Source organism: Camelus dromedarius, chromosome X (assembly GCF_036321535.1).
Source record: "Camelus dromedarius isolate mCamDro1 chromosome X, mCamDro1.pat, whole genome shotgun sequence".
NCBI lineage: Eukaryota > Metazoa > Chordata > Mammalia > Artiodactyla > Camelidae > Camelus > Camelus dromedarius.
This window is the reverse complement of record NC_087472.1, coordinates 25,341,443-25,356,550: the sequence shown is the minus strand read 5'-3', so window position 1 is coordinate 25,356,550 and position 15,108 is coordinate 25,341,443. Positions and strand designations below refer to the sequence as shown.

At 37.4% G+C, this 15,108-nt stretch overlaps 1 protein-coding gene across 2 annotated transcripts; it reads right to left on the bottom strand.

Annotated features, from left to right (window-relative positions):
• Window positions 1-15,088, bottom strand: UPF3B (UPF3B regulator of nonsense mediated mRNA decay). Of its 2 annotated transcripts, XM_031446343.2 has the most exons (11): window positions 14,805-15,088; window positions 13,808-13,914; window positions 13,529-13,635; window positions 9,971-10,069; window positions 8,582-8,692; window positions 7,520-7,563; window positions 6,869-7,051; window positions 6,444-6,482; window positions 4,369-4,529; window positions 3,733-4,027; window positions 1-997 (listed from the first exon to the last, which is right to left on the bottom strand). In XM_031446343.2, exons 1-11 carry the CDS (start codon window positions 14,958-14,960, stop codon window positions 848-850), a joined length of 1,452 nt encoding a protein of 483 aa, XP_031302203.1. In that variant the 5' UTR covers window positions 14,961-15,088; the 3' UTR covers window positions 1-847. The 2 variants fall into 2 exon arrangements, with proteins under 2 accessions (XP_031302203.1, XP_010984172.2); XM_010985870.3 differs by lacking the exon at window positions 6,444-6,482.
• Window positions 15,089-15,108: the final 20 nt, after the last annotated feature.

Genomic DNA, 15,108 nt, shown 5'->3' with positions numbered 1-15,108 from the left:
TTGAGTGATGTTGTTATTTATTGACATCAATGCAAAACAAGCTAAGGCTAAGAGTTGCTATTTAACAGGAACAAATATTGGTGCAGTTTCCTTCCTGGAGAGGGTATGCACTCAGCTCATGAGACCTAAGATAAAACAAAGACTGGATTGTCAAGCACCAAATAAGGGTTAAACTTTACTGATAAAAAAATTGCTAAAGGCAAAAGGAGATGTTTAAAAATATTTTTATGCTAAGCTTACGTAAGCAAACAAAAAGCTAAAACTAATCCTAAAACTTTAGGACATAGGATATAGACATGACTATTTGAATTTTTCCTTAAGCGAAAATTTGTTATATCCTTCACTCTAGTTGTATTACAATTACATGCTTGTTGCTTCTACACTACACAAAGTCGACAGTTCTCACCAACAATGACTATAACTAGATCTGAACAAGACTTCAAAGTGATTCTGCTCCACTGAAATTACAAAAATTCAATCCAGGATTAACAAAACCTTTTGATTTTGGAGCCAGTTCTCTTTTCTTCTTCTCGTGTCATACCTAATTAAGTCCTCTCTTGACATTTCCTGCCTGCAAATTGCAATGCATGTCCTCTCCCTCAGCTTTGTCTGACACTTTAAAATTAATTTGTAGGAACTGCATAAAAAATGAAATTGTACTTCCAATCTGAACCTGCAATCGGGTTCCTGCTTTGATGCAAAACACACTCCTCTGCAGTGTACCCCACCAGCACAGCGACCCCCTTACTCTCTCTCTATTCCTTTGCCCTGAAGGCACTTCTGGATTGCTTAATACGTGCTCTTTGGCTGCCTAGACAGTCAGGACACCTAAAGCCATTCAGACCTATCACTCCTCGCCTCCTTCTTTTCTATGGCTAATACCACTTTCCTGCTTTTTTTCTATGGTTGAATCTCCAGACTTGGTGTTGTCATCAGGGGGACAGAGTCGATTTCGGCTTCGAGCTCCTGGTTGGTAAAGCTGCATTGCTGGGCGATCCTACAGTAAAATGAAATATTAGTGTTACAACACGGCTACTAAGCATTTACAGGAGATTTTCAGAGTCATAAGTTATGTATTGATATATACCAGAAACAACTCATACAAGACCAAAAATGTGAGGGTGCAGTACGTGACAGTAAGTGTTGACAGTTAATTTGCTTCTAACTGCCCACTTCCTTTCCCCTATCTGCAAAGGAAAGCAACCATTTCATAAGTAATATTTTATATGCCTAGCATAAATTTTTGATAACTCTACTGCCTAATTTTCTTAACCATCTCAAGATGGTTCAGCTTGAATCAACTTGAATAGTTTTTACTTAAAAGCCACTGCCATTGTCCATCTCTCCTCCCCATTAGTAAATTGACTTAAAAATGCACCACCACCTAAGAAAACTATAGGAGTTAGAAACAATTATCAAGAATGCAAAGTCTTAAGTGGAGACCTCCCTGAAGTTATGAGCTCAGATCGTTGTAACTTACCACAAACATGACTGTCTCTTAATTCAGGTTTGACAATGTAACAGCCCAGCTTGAGGCTCTCCAGGTGGCACTTTAGATCTCAGGTTCCTAAATAAGCCTCAATAAACTCACCATGTACCTCTCAGTTCAAGTAATGTGTTTGGTTTATGACATTATGATCCTGGAAAACTTAAATGCATAGGTCTTTTTCTGAATTCAACAAAACATGACATGAGCCTTCCTTACCCTTCCTCTCTGCTGTATTAAAGTTAGCCTTAAAGCATTATTCTCAAGTGAATAATTACAGCAAAATATTTCATTATTTTCACAAGATGAAATGGTAAAGCAGATGATACTCCTGCGTGGTATTTAAAGAAATGGATGATGGGGCTCCATTGTGCAAAGATGGGACAATTTAAATATCAACAAGGACAATAAATGACAATAACAAGTTGGAATACACCAAATATTTCTAAATCCACAAGTTCTTAAAGACTGAACAGAACAAAACTCATTGATAACCCCTAGAAGTTGCTGTTACTCTGAATACTGTAAATAAAGGTAAAGGATCAAGTGTTTATCTTGCCTTTCCTGTGTAAACTGAATTTTAGGCTAACCAAATAGTTGATTAGGGGAAATTCCTCTTTGTAGGAGAATATCAGATAATAAATGCAACAGTAAAGGCAGAATGTATATGTATATGACTGTTTTCCAACCTCCCACCATGAAATAATGAATCTGAGCAAAATCATTAGGAGAAAGGATGATAAAATGTCTTACAATTGGAGGGAGGGTATAGCTCAGTGGTAGAGTGCATGTTTAGCATGCACAGTGGATGTCCTGGGTTCAATCCCCAGTACCTTCTTTAAAAAATAAGTAAACAAATAAACCTAAAAAATAAAATAAAAAAATAAAAAATTGTGTAACAGATGGATCAGGCTTCAAATACCCGAACCAATCAGTTGTTTTTTTTCAACTTTTTATCTTGAAAATTTTTAAATGTACAGAAATGTTGCAAAACTTGTACAGTGAATACCTCATACCCTTCTCCTAGATTCACAATTGTTAACATTTTTGTCACATGTGCCTCTTCTGTCTCTAATGTGTGCACATGCACGCACGCATACAGACACATTATTTTTGCAGACCATTTGAGAGTAAGTGTAGACAGACATTATGACCCTTCATTGCTAAATATTTCAGCTTGTATATCCTAAGAGCAAGGACATCCTATCACATAACCACAATACAACTGCTATTGATCAATCTTAACATCACACTAAAAGTACACTCAGACATTATATGCTTCCTGATATGATGCAATAGGAACTGCACACCACCGCCTATGAAATGTTCTTGCCTAACATTGAGCCTGAATATATTCAGGGCTCTAGGTGAGGGGCCACCTGTTTTTGTGAATAAAGTTTGATTGGCAGACAGCCAGGCTCATTCTTTTATATATTGTCTATGCCTACTTTTCTTCTAAACTTACTGGTTGTGACAGAGACCACATGGCCCACAAAGCCTAAAATATTTACCATCTTGCCCTTTATAGAAAAAATGTGCTGACTCTGCTCTAGATATGACTACCAGTTCTCAAGGGAACAAAGAAGGTAGAGAAACATGTTAAATGATGCCACAGGGATGTAATTAGGCAACCTGGACTGTTAGAAGCTCTATAGGACAAATTGGTTTCTGCAACAAATAAGTGGTAGGAAAACAAGAGGAGGAGGAAGTGTTTAGATTAAGAGAGTTAAGGGGACATTTCACAAATACAATTTGTGGACCTTATTTAGAGCCTACAGAGAAGATATTAATGAAGCAATTAGGAAAATCTGAACACTGAGTAGGCAGGATGTTAAGGAATTATCGTCAAGTTTTTTTTCTGGTGTGAAAATGCTGTTATTTTATTAAGAAAAAGAGTCTTTACTCTTAATAGTGACATATTTAAAGAAGAAATTGTTTAGGATTTGCTTGAAAATAATCCAGTAGGGGTAGGATGGGGTAGAGTAGAAAGAAGCTTGGCCATGAGGTGATAACTGCTGAAGCTAGGTGATGGGTACATCATTTTATTCCTCTATTCTCTCTACTTTTGTGTGTTTTTAATTTCAATAAGCAGTTAATAAAAGGACCCCACCACGACTACAGAAAAGGTGCAGAGAGTTAAAGTTCCTCTTTAAAAATTCTGTAACAAACAATGAGCTAGTCCTTTACACTTGCAGGAAAAGAAAAAAATCCTTGTGAAAATAAGCAAGTTTAACAAAAAACGGCACCTTGTTTCTTATGCGATCTCTCTTAACCACTTCCTCTTTCTTTTCAGTTTTTTCTGAGCTGCCTACTGGTTCGGTACTTTCAGTCTTCTTTCCTTTATCCCGAAGTGCTTCTTTCTCTTTTTTTATTTCTTCTTCCTTTCTTTTAAAAGCCTTCTCTTTCTCATAGCGCTCCTTCTGCCTCCGGCGCTCTTCTTCCTGCCGCTTCAGCCTCTCTCTCTCCCTAAGGATGCGCTCTTGATCGCGTTCGTAATCCCGTTCCCGCTCCCTGTAGTCTCTGGCACTCTCCTCTTCCGGTCTGCACGAAGAACAAATCTGAGAATGCACCCTCGAAGTTCTCCTAATCACAAATGAAGGAACACTCTGCTCCTGACTTGGCCACTACAATGATGTTGTACTTTTGGAGCAGCATTAAAAAAAAAACAAAACACTAGTATTTTGAAAAACAACAACAAAAAAACCCATAAATCATTCACCCAGATTAAGATACTAAAATATTTGAAATCTTTCCTCCTCATCCCTCTGCTCCTTGGAAAACCATGTTATCTTAATTCAGACACAAGCCCAGGATATAGCAGTAAAACTAGCACCTAGAAACATGTTGAAAACAAATGTACCAAAGACCCCCTGACTACCGACCTCTTAGGCTTTTCATCTTTAAATTCACCATCAGAACGCTTGGGCAATGTACAGCTTTGCCCACTGGCCCTTTCATCACTCAGATTCTCTTTGTCCAATTTCTTGGCTTTCTCTCTTTTGTCCAATTCTTTTTCATCTCCTTTTTCTGGCTTCTTGAGCAGCTTTAAAGAGAACAAATTTGTTTATTTTGAAGGGTAGGACATTGTCTTCTGATTCTACCAAAGAGAACAATAGACTAAATATTTTCAATTTAGGCTATAGAAGGCCCCTATCTCTGCAGGTACTCAAACTTTCAGGTGAACAACTAATGCACGAGAGCAGCAATTTGCTAAAAGGACGCTATTAATTTGAAAGTGTTATCCACTCAAATGAAGTGGTTTAATCACTTTGTGGCAATAGGATCAAAACTCCTTTGGCTTTCAGTGGGTCACCCTTTAAGTGGAGCAGTGCACACTTCTAATTATGCCTTCTGTAGCAAACCAGCATGTCAGTATAACTTGATGGGAAAATATGCCATGAATTTAAAATGCTAGGCAGACAGACCATTACTGTTGGACTATTTTTATGTAGTAATTAGAATGACAAATACCTTGGTCACCAAAGGAGAGATCCATTGCAAGAATAATTTTGCCTTGAGTCTGAGAGAAGTAACATACTTATGATGGTACAATCATATTATCATTAGAGATGAAAAACAAGAATTATTTGGCATTTGATTTAAAAATTCAAATACCTCATACAATAGAATTGTGAAGTTCCATCTCTACCGAGTAGGAACTCTGCTCAATGTCATATATATATTATATATATAATATATATATAATATATATATATATTATATATATAAAATACATATTATGACAGAATGCAATTCCAAAATAAAAGTGGTTTGTAAAGTCCAAATTGCTGACAAAACAGTTTCTTTCCCATGCCACTAAGACAAATCTCTCTAGAATACCCCTAGGTGTTCGATATTCAGAGAGGTTTTTAGGCAAAACAGAAGAATTTCAAGTCTCAGAGTGAAGGCATCATACAAAGTTTCATCTCAGGGTGAAGGCATCATACAAGCCACCAAGCAAAAGGCAAAGCACCACAAGACTTAAGCATGAAGTATTTCAGCACACAGACAGCCACTGCAAATTGCGAGTCCAAACTGGACACTAAGAAGGCACCAGTGTAGAGTGAGGATATCATGTGCAGGTTTCAGTGGAAGTGTTCTTATTTCTCTAATGAACATCTTTGTTAGAAGCCAAGATGTTCACCACTCTAATAAGAACACTAACGAATGTCTCTAGCATGGCTGGCTCTACCTTCTGCCTTGCTGATAATAGCAAGTCAAGTCACTTGTGGCATGGCGGACAGAGAGACTGCTAGAAGGAATTAAGATGGGAACCTCCTCACCCTGCCGCCAAGCCCCTTATCACCAGTACTGAGCCCTGGAGAGCCTTGGGGAACCCTAGCCACATAAATGGCTGAATTTTGAGGAGGGTAAAAGGAGACCCTGCCACCACCTCTGTGAGATCTTTCTCTGACTTTCTCTGAAGTACTATGTACAAGTACTTCTCCAGAAGTTCGTTGGAACAAGGGCTGCCTAAGCCATGCCCTCAGAAGGGAAGCAGCAAGGCTGGGATCTTTCTACAGGCTTTCCTCTTCCTACATGCACTGCAATAATCAGAATCTGCTGCTCACAGATTCCCAGGTAGATGCAAGAAGATCACATGGGGAATCATGTGAGAAGGAAAAGGATGTAATGCAGGATGTATATCCCTAGGACTCCCACAAGGCAGCCAGTTAGGAAAGGCATATAAAAAGAAGAGAAAGAGCTCTTTAGGCATGGTTGTCCTCTAGCTGTATATTGTTGAAGCTTCTGGATACACAGCAGAGCATCAGGAAGTCATCTGGGCTCCCTTCTAAAGTAGGAATTAAAATGGCTCAGCTTTTAAGAAGACTCAGGTCAGTCTGAAGGGGTTTTCTACAGGTAATAACACTACCACCACCACCAAAAGGACTTATTAACTAAGACCTGTGTGTGTGACATGATACTAGGTGCTCTGTATCATGTACTTGGTCCTTACATTTTTCTGATTCACAGCTTGTAACAGAAACCTGTGTACCTGAAGACAGTGGAAAACAAACAGATGAGGCAACTTCATGTATCAAATATGAAGGAAAAGCTGAATAAAACCCGTAATTCATGCCAGCCAGCCCTAAGCCCTTATTTATAAGAATTGAGAGAATAATAATTCAAAAATTGAACATTTTTAATGATTAAAAATAACACAGATCTGCACTGAAGAAATACCCTATAAACTACTTCATCTTTTCAATTGTCTTAAATTTTAAAAATAATACTATTACAGGAAAGATTTCTATGGATTCACCCCCCCCAAAAGACAAAAACAAAACCAGAAAACTGTTTACACCAACACAAGATGCATGCATATTTGAAGAAGTAGATACATGCAATTTTCAGCAACATGCAGTCAGTTTATTTTCATACCTTAATCTTTGGTTCATCCTTTAATTTGTCCCTTTCTGGAACTCTGTCTATCTTCTTTAGCTTTTCTATATCTTTCCTTTTTCGTTTCTCTTCTTCTTTCCACTTCCTCCTCTCTTCTTCTCTTTGCCTTTTTCTTTCTATTTCTCGCCTCCTCCTTTCTTCTCTTTTCTCTTCTCTCATCCTCTAGAAGGAAACATCAGCACAAGCCTTCAAACAAGATAATCACCACCAGTAACTTAATCCTGAAGATACGTTGGGCACCCACTAAACTGTGTCATCTTTCCTTCCTACTTTCTACCTCCTTAAGCCCCTCCCCATCCCATTCAGAATGAGAGAGAAGAAAGACCAGGGCCTGCTGGTATCAGAGTCTCCCACGGCTGCCTTGCTATAAATTGAGGCTTTCAGGAAATCAAGAGTGTCTCTGGAACAAGCTAAGGACTCTCTGGGTTTGCAGAGTGAATCCTTGGTCCAGCAACCAAAGTGGAGAAGAGGGTCAGGAAGTGAGACCGATGAGCCAAATCTTTAAAGAATAATGGTAAAAAAAAAAAAAAAGCAGCTATTTCTCCTATAGGATCCCAATGCTCTTATGTTTACAGAATGTGAACCAATGAAATAAAAGTATTGAGAGAACTATAAAAACAAAAGGTTTACCTGCTTGTTTTTCAGGAAGCTCAAAAGTGGGGTTGTCTTTTTAGCTACATAAATGTAAACAGATTATTAATATTTATCAACCCCTAGAAAGGATTCCATTTTCTGACATTCCCTGCCAACCACCCGAGGCAGGAAAACCATACCCCTTAAACAGTTAAATTAACAACTATATTATTGGAAAGAAGTTTTACAGTATTCTATTTCAATCCTGAAGGTTTAAAATACTTTTTTAAAAGTTAAGAAATTCAAATTAAAATAGTAATTTTTCAAAAGAGTAATTCCTGCTGTCAGAATTAAGTGCAAAGGACATTCTCTTATTTTACAGATAGGAGTATAAATTTGTTCAACTGGGAACAAATTAGGGTAAGGGGCTACACATATCTAATCCTTTTAACCCCGTAAACCCACTGCTGGGAGTTTATTCTACGGAAACTATCAGAGGTGGGCTTATACTACGTGTCCATTAATAAAATCCAAGTTTTAGAAGAATATTTAATTCATTTTTCAATATTCTGAACAATGCTATCTAGCCTCATAGCTAGCTTTTTGAAAAACATACTTCCTTCAGATAAGTTCCTAAGATTAGAAACCTTGTGTCAGAGGCTATGTTTATGTTTAGAGCTGATATAGTTGTCATAACTTAAAACTAAAACCAACATCCAAGCTAGAATTTCTCAAGAAGTGTTCCATTTTGCAGTAATTAATTTCATTTTTTAGTATTTTCAGGCCAAAAATTTTTTAGGAATGTGAACTTATTACTAGAAAACACCAATTGATCTTCAAAGGCTTACCAACATCTTAAGGTCCCATATGACTCTTCAAACTTTTTACATTTGTGTACATTTGTGTGGCACTAAATAAGTCAGAGAATTTTCCCCATCTTATCAATACATTCTCAATCCTCTGAGGCAGGCATTATCTGTACTTTATAGTAGAAGAAACATAGTCTCAAAGAAGTTAGTGCCTTTCCTATGGTCACACAGCTAGCAAGTGACAGAAGTGGGAGTCTGATAAGTCTTCTGATGAAAAAGCTGTTGCCCTTAATTCCTTTTGCCCACTTACCTATTAATTCTCTATTTTTTGCTTCTATTTCCTCTAGCAGTGTCTCTGGAGTAGATGTCATTTTCTCATTATCTGCAGCATAACTTTCCAAAAATTTTCTATATTCTGGATCTAAATAATTGTTTAAGTAAATAGAAAATATAGCAGACTTTAAACAAAATAGGAAATATCTAGGATATTTACTTATCAAAGAGGATAATTTTCTACTTCCTGGAAGACTGAAAATAAACCTACCCATACCCTTAAGATAGACTATTTAGGGCTTTATCAGTCACTTACTCTCAGAACTCCTATTAGGGATACCCACTGAGGGAGCCTGGTGTAACACGGGGTCACGGAAAATGAGACACTACACATTATAACACAACCTCCAGGAATGTTAAGTACTTCGCTTTTAAAAATCACTGCTCCTACTAATCCAGAGTCACACTTACGGGAGAACTGCAAGCTACAGTTACGGGACTTTCAGAGAGTACTGTGTGTAGTGTGTAAGCAATTCCTGCATATATACCTCACTTTAGTTAAACTCAGCATGTGAAAATCAGGTGTTCCAAAAAGGTAAATGAGGGGGAATGTCCTAGATGTGGCACTAGAGGTGACGATAACTCCTGGAATTCTTTCCTAGATGACTCTGACATCAGGAAGGGTAACACATGAGTTGTTATAGTGCTTGTATTTGGAGCATGCGCTGTGGAGCATGTCACCTGATCTATTCTTACAGGTCTGAATCTATGATATAATCAATAAGCAGCTGTGTGTCAAGTCTTTTCTGTGTTTTCTTTATAAAATGCCCATTATAGTAATAAATAATGGAAACCAAACTAGTTGATTCTAAAAATCAATCTGATATAAAATATTACAGTGAAGTCCTTATCCAACAGCTACATTACAGAGATCTCAAAATCTGGATCCAATTTCCCTTAAATGGCAATTATTTCAGTTTTTTAGTTCTAGTATTTCCATTCAATGTAATTACTAAGTGTGCAGTTAACTGCATACTCAAAGCCTAGAAAACAAGACTGGCCACTTCAGCTACTTTATATTAAGCTACTCAAGTATAGAAACTTTTCCATCACAGCTCTTCCTCTTTATAAAAATGAAAACCAAAAGTCAAATAAATCATTGTAAAAATGGTAAGGGGCCTCAAGGAGTTGTACTTTGAAACATCTGATTTTTTTTTCCATTGTCTTCTAATCAACAAACCTAAGGTGATTTACAGAAACCCACCTCCACTCTAACAAGCAAAGCTTTCATCAGTGAGTTACATTTCGCATGAACTTTATTTCATGTTTTCCTAATTTAAAAGATTGGAGTCCAATTAATTCCCACAAAGGTAGTATTTTAAAAAACCCATAGCAATAGCATTACAGAACTAGAGCTATACTGTACCATCATCGATAGTCCCAACTTTAGTATCTCTTTTCTTAGTCTTCTTTTTTGCAGCTTTTTGAAAAGGTGCAAATTCTACTATGGCAGGATATTCCTGACCTGTTTAGAAAAAATACCACACTTGCTATAATAAAGAAAATGTCAAAAGTGGATACAAGTCAACCCACTGCTCTCTAGGTCTCCTTTGATGACAGTGATCTGAATCGAGTCTCCCAACAGGCATGAATCACACTGGCACAACTAAAATCAACATGTTACCAAAGGAGCTCCCAATTCATACTGATAACATAATGAAAAGATATGAGAGGGAAGTAAAACATTCATTTAAATTCGACTTCTAAGGTGTGACATTGTGATGCGTGGGGGAAAAATCTACAAACTAATTTTCATTTAAAAAATACATCAGAAATCTCTAGAACAGGCAAAGCTATAGAGACAGAAAGTAGATTAGTGCTTGGCTAGAGCTGGGGGGTAGTGGTGGGGAGAATGGGGACAGCTAATGGGTATGAGGTTTCTCTTTGGAGTGATAAATGTGTTCTAAAATTAGATTGTGGGAAGAAAAATTTTTAAAAAATAGATTGTGACAGCTGCACAACTCTGTGAATATATTAAAAAACACTGAACTGTACACTTTAAAAGGGTGAATTTCATGGCATGTGCATTTTATCTCAATAAAGCTGTTATTAAAAAATACAACAGGAGACACCAAAACCACAGGCAACAAAAGTAAAAAATAGATAAACTGTGCTACATCAAAACTAAGAACTTTTGTGTATCTAAGGACACAATCAACAGAATGAAAAGGAAACTGATGGAACTGGAGATCTGCAAACCATCTATCTTCATAAGGGGTCAATATACAGAATATCTAAAGAACTCCTACAACTTAACAACAACAAAAAACCCCTAATAACCTGATTAAAAAATGTTCAAAGGACTTGAATAGACATTTCTCCAAAGATGATATACAAATGGCCAACAAGCAAATGAAAAGATGTTCATATGCTCAAGCATATGAAAGCTTAGAATATGACCTCACTAATCATTAGGGAAATGCAAATCAAAACCACAGTGAGATAGCACCTTACACGTGTCAGAACAATGACTATTAAAGGGGGGAAAAACAGAAAATAACAAGTGTTGACAGGATGTGGCAAAATTAGAACCCTCATGCATTACTGGTGGGAATGTAAAATGGTATAGCTGCTATGGAAAACAGTATGGTGGTTCCTCAAAAAAATAAAACAGAATTACCATATGACCCAGCAATTTCACTTTTGGGTATATATTGAAAAGAAGTGAAAGCAGAGACTTGAACAGAGGTTTGTACATTCCTAGCAGCATTATTCACAATAGCCAAATGTCTGTCGACAGACGAATGGATAAAGAAAATGTAGTATATACATACAATGGAATATTAGTCTTAAAAAGGAAACTCTGACACATGCTACAACATGGATCAACCTTGAGGACATTACATTAAGTGAAATAAGCCAGTCACGAAAAGTCAAATACTATATGATTCCACTTTTATGAGGTACCTAGAATGGGCAACTTCATAGACAGAATGCTGGCTCATAGAGGTAGAAAGGTAGTTGCCAGAGGCTCGGGGGAAGGAGAAATGGGGGCTTGTTTAATGGTCAAAGTTTCAGTCTTACAAGATGAAAAAGTTTCAGAGATTGGTTGCAGAACAATGTGAATGAACTCAATACTACTGAACTGCACACTTAAAAATGGTTAAGATGGTAAATTTTATTTATGTGTATTTTACTACAATTTTAAAAAATGTAAACAAAAAAAGCAATGAGGTTATGATACATATTATAACATGGATGAACCTTGAAAACATACTGAGTAAGAGAGGCAATCACAAAAGGTCACATGTTGTATGATTCTGTTTATGTGAAATGTCCAGAATAAGGAAATCCATAGTTAGTAGATTAGTGGTTGCCAGGGCCTAGAGGGAAAGGAGAATGGGCAATGACTGCTAATGGATATAGGATTCTTTTTGGAGTGATGAAAACATTCTGGAATTACACAGTGGTGATAGTTGAAAATCTTTGTGAATATACTAAAAACCACTGAATTTTATGATATGTATCACAAGAATAATTTTTAAAAACCCCAAATGACTACTGGAAAAATATACCAGACCCTGTTATAGAATAGTGTCATACAAGGTATAAAATACCCTTAAATCATTGACATGCAAACATAAACCAGAATACATTACTAAAACTGATCATTAAGCATCACAAAGCAGTCACAAAAGGAAACAAGATTTTAGAAATCCTAGTGAATGCAGAATTAGATTACCTTAATAACTGATATATTTGAGGAATAGATAAACCAGACCGAAGCAGAAGGAAATTGTAGAAGACAGGCTGAAAAAAACAAGTGAGGCCAAACTATCAAGGACGCTGACTACCAGACTAAGGAATTTGGACTTTTTTTCACAACTGCTATCTTAAGTCACTATTTTCAAAAAGATTAATTTCACGGTAATATAACAGATTGAATTATATAGAAATGGAAAAAATGGAAAATCCTGTAAGTTTAGACACAGTGGTTGTCTAAGCATTAGGTGATGACGACATAAAGTGTGAAAGTACTACTAAGTCTAGATGAACAAGATATTAAAAGGCAATAAATTGACAAAATCCATCACTCGTTTAAATGTAAGAGATAAAAAAGAGAGGGAAAAGTTAAACACAACTCAGATTTCCAGAAAATCACTGCTATCTACTAAAGTTAGAGTGGAGAAATAGCTGGTTTTGGGGGGATTAATAAAAGCTGGACAAACACAGTAGCAGTCCTTCAACTTTTACTGGCATATTCCCTGACAAAGATTTCATTTTTATCAACTTTGAAGTAACACTGAAAAAACATTCTAATAAAAAGACACATATTCATTTATGATTGCAAAACCAAAAGAAAAGTGGCAAATGGCAGCTTGGACATTCTCTAGCTAAATGTTGCAAGCGGCAGATAATAAAATCAGAGCTAAAGCTGAAATTTTTCTTCCCTATAAACTCTCCTGAACAGAAGGTGGGAAATCATCAAGTTTGATGTTTTAATTACATACAACTTAGAATGTTGAACAGTACTCCAACTGAGAACTATTGACATAAAGAATTTGAATTAAATAAGTGTTGGTCCTTGAAGCAAGATGAAAAGTAAATATTTAAAACTTGTCATACAAGTTTAAAGGGTCATTTATCAGTATCACTGATGAAACTAGTAAATCTTCAAAACAATGGATCATCTAATACAGGGCAAAAAAATTGTCACAGGAGGAGAAAACAGTGGCAATTTCATTCGGTTGATCAAACTACAGAAACAATAGGTTAATAAAAATACATAAGGGCTGTGAAAAGTCACATTATCTATTTATAAGGCTGTAATAAGCTTATCAAATGTGTAAAACTCTTTAAATGTTGCTCATTTTATCACCCAGGATTTTAGAAAAGCCATGAAGGCATTGAGAAAGCAATGATGCACATATTGTCTTAAACATACAAATGACAAAGAAACTCCCCTTCAGTTAAAAGGACTCACCTTTATTGTCAAGGAATACATAACCATCAAAACGATCCCTGAACAAAATAATGTCCTCTTGGTTTTTAAAGTTGATGTATGCTCTGGCATACATATGAGGATACAGACTGCAGGGAGGAAAGCAATTATGTAAATGTGCTTGCAGGTGTCTGGCTGAATTACAAGTATGCATATATTAAAGAGACAGGTTCAAAAATCAAATGGAAAACAATAGGATAAAAAAGAATGGAAGAAACCATTTTCATTTACCCCCCGCCCTCTTTTATTTATTTATTTTACCTAGTATCATTAGAAAAAAACTCAAAATAATCATGCTCAGGCATAGGCTGAAGATGTTCCTGAAGCTGCTCCTTGGTCAAAGTGGGCGGTAATCTCCGAATTACCACCTTAAGAGATGAATAAGGAAAATAAAATTAGTACAAATCACATTTTCTGTTATACCTGAATCACTGTTCCTGAAGAAAGCTGGCCTTTAAAAGATGAGATCACTTATAAAAACCCAGAAGAATGTTCAGAATGATTAGTCAAAACATAATAGTAAATCTATTAAAAAAAAAAACTCTCATAAGTGAGAACTGCCTAGAGCAAGGAAAACTTCAGGTTCAGTTAATCCGAAGCCCCGCAATTTACTAGGTTTTCGCCTCATTTTCTGTCACCCATTTTTCAATAGATGTAGTGGTAAGAAATTAATATGCCAATCCTGGTCTTTTGTGGGTGCCACGAACTCTTGATTTTATTAATATTTCCCTACCACATCCAACACATCCTAAAACAAAATCCTTCCTCATTCAGCATAAAGAATTCAAAATTCTAAATAATATCCAAAACTCCCTCATTGCTCCCAAAACAGGATGCACCCGACCTGGCCCCCAAACCATTAACTCCTACCCCCGACTCCCTTAAGTGACCTACATTAATATTCCTATCACAAACTACTCCCACCCTTAATGGCCTTTCACTATTTAATACTTCCCCCTAGTTAACCTTTTAATTCCCCATTCTCTTCACTCTCGTTCCCCGCTCCCATTATCTCACAGGTCTGACCTAAATCCTTGTCTGGAAACCACCCCGCCTTCCCTCACTCCCATCCTGGAGCTTGGTCAGGAGGGGCTCCCCCATTTCGGGCGAGTGGATGAGACAAGGTGATGCGATTTTCACTAGAGTGAAGAAATAGAGGAAGAGATTGGGAGAGGAAGAGGGCAGCCCCATTCCCAACCATCCTCCACGGGTGGCGGAACCGTCCCGCCCTCTCCTGGGCCAACAGCCGGCCAGACACCTTGCTCAATGCCTCTTTCTTCTCCTTGTTCCGATCCTGCTTATCTTCCCCTTTCGTACTGTCCCCCGAAGCCCCACCGCCGCTGCCTGTGGCTCCTGGGGGAGTCAAGAGGGTTACTCGCTTCTCCTTAGGCCTATGCTCCTTCTCCTCCTTCATGGCCTCGGCTTCGCTCCTAAAGCAGCAGCCTGGCCTGAACGCCGCTACGCCGGGCACATACGACTCCCGGCCCACTCCGGGCAGAGCTCCGCCCCCAACAAACGCCCCTAGTGATAAGCCGAGCCCAGCGTTCCATTGGGTCACGCCA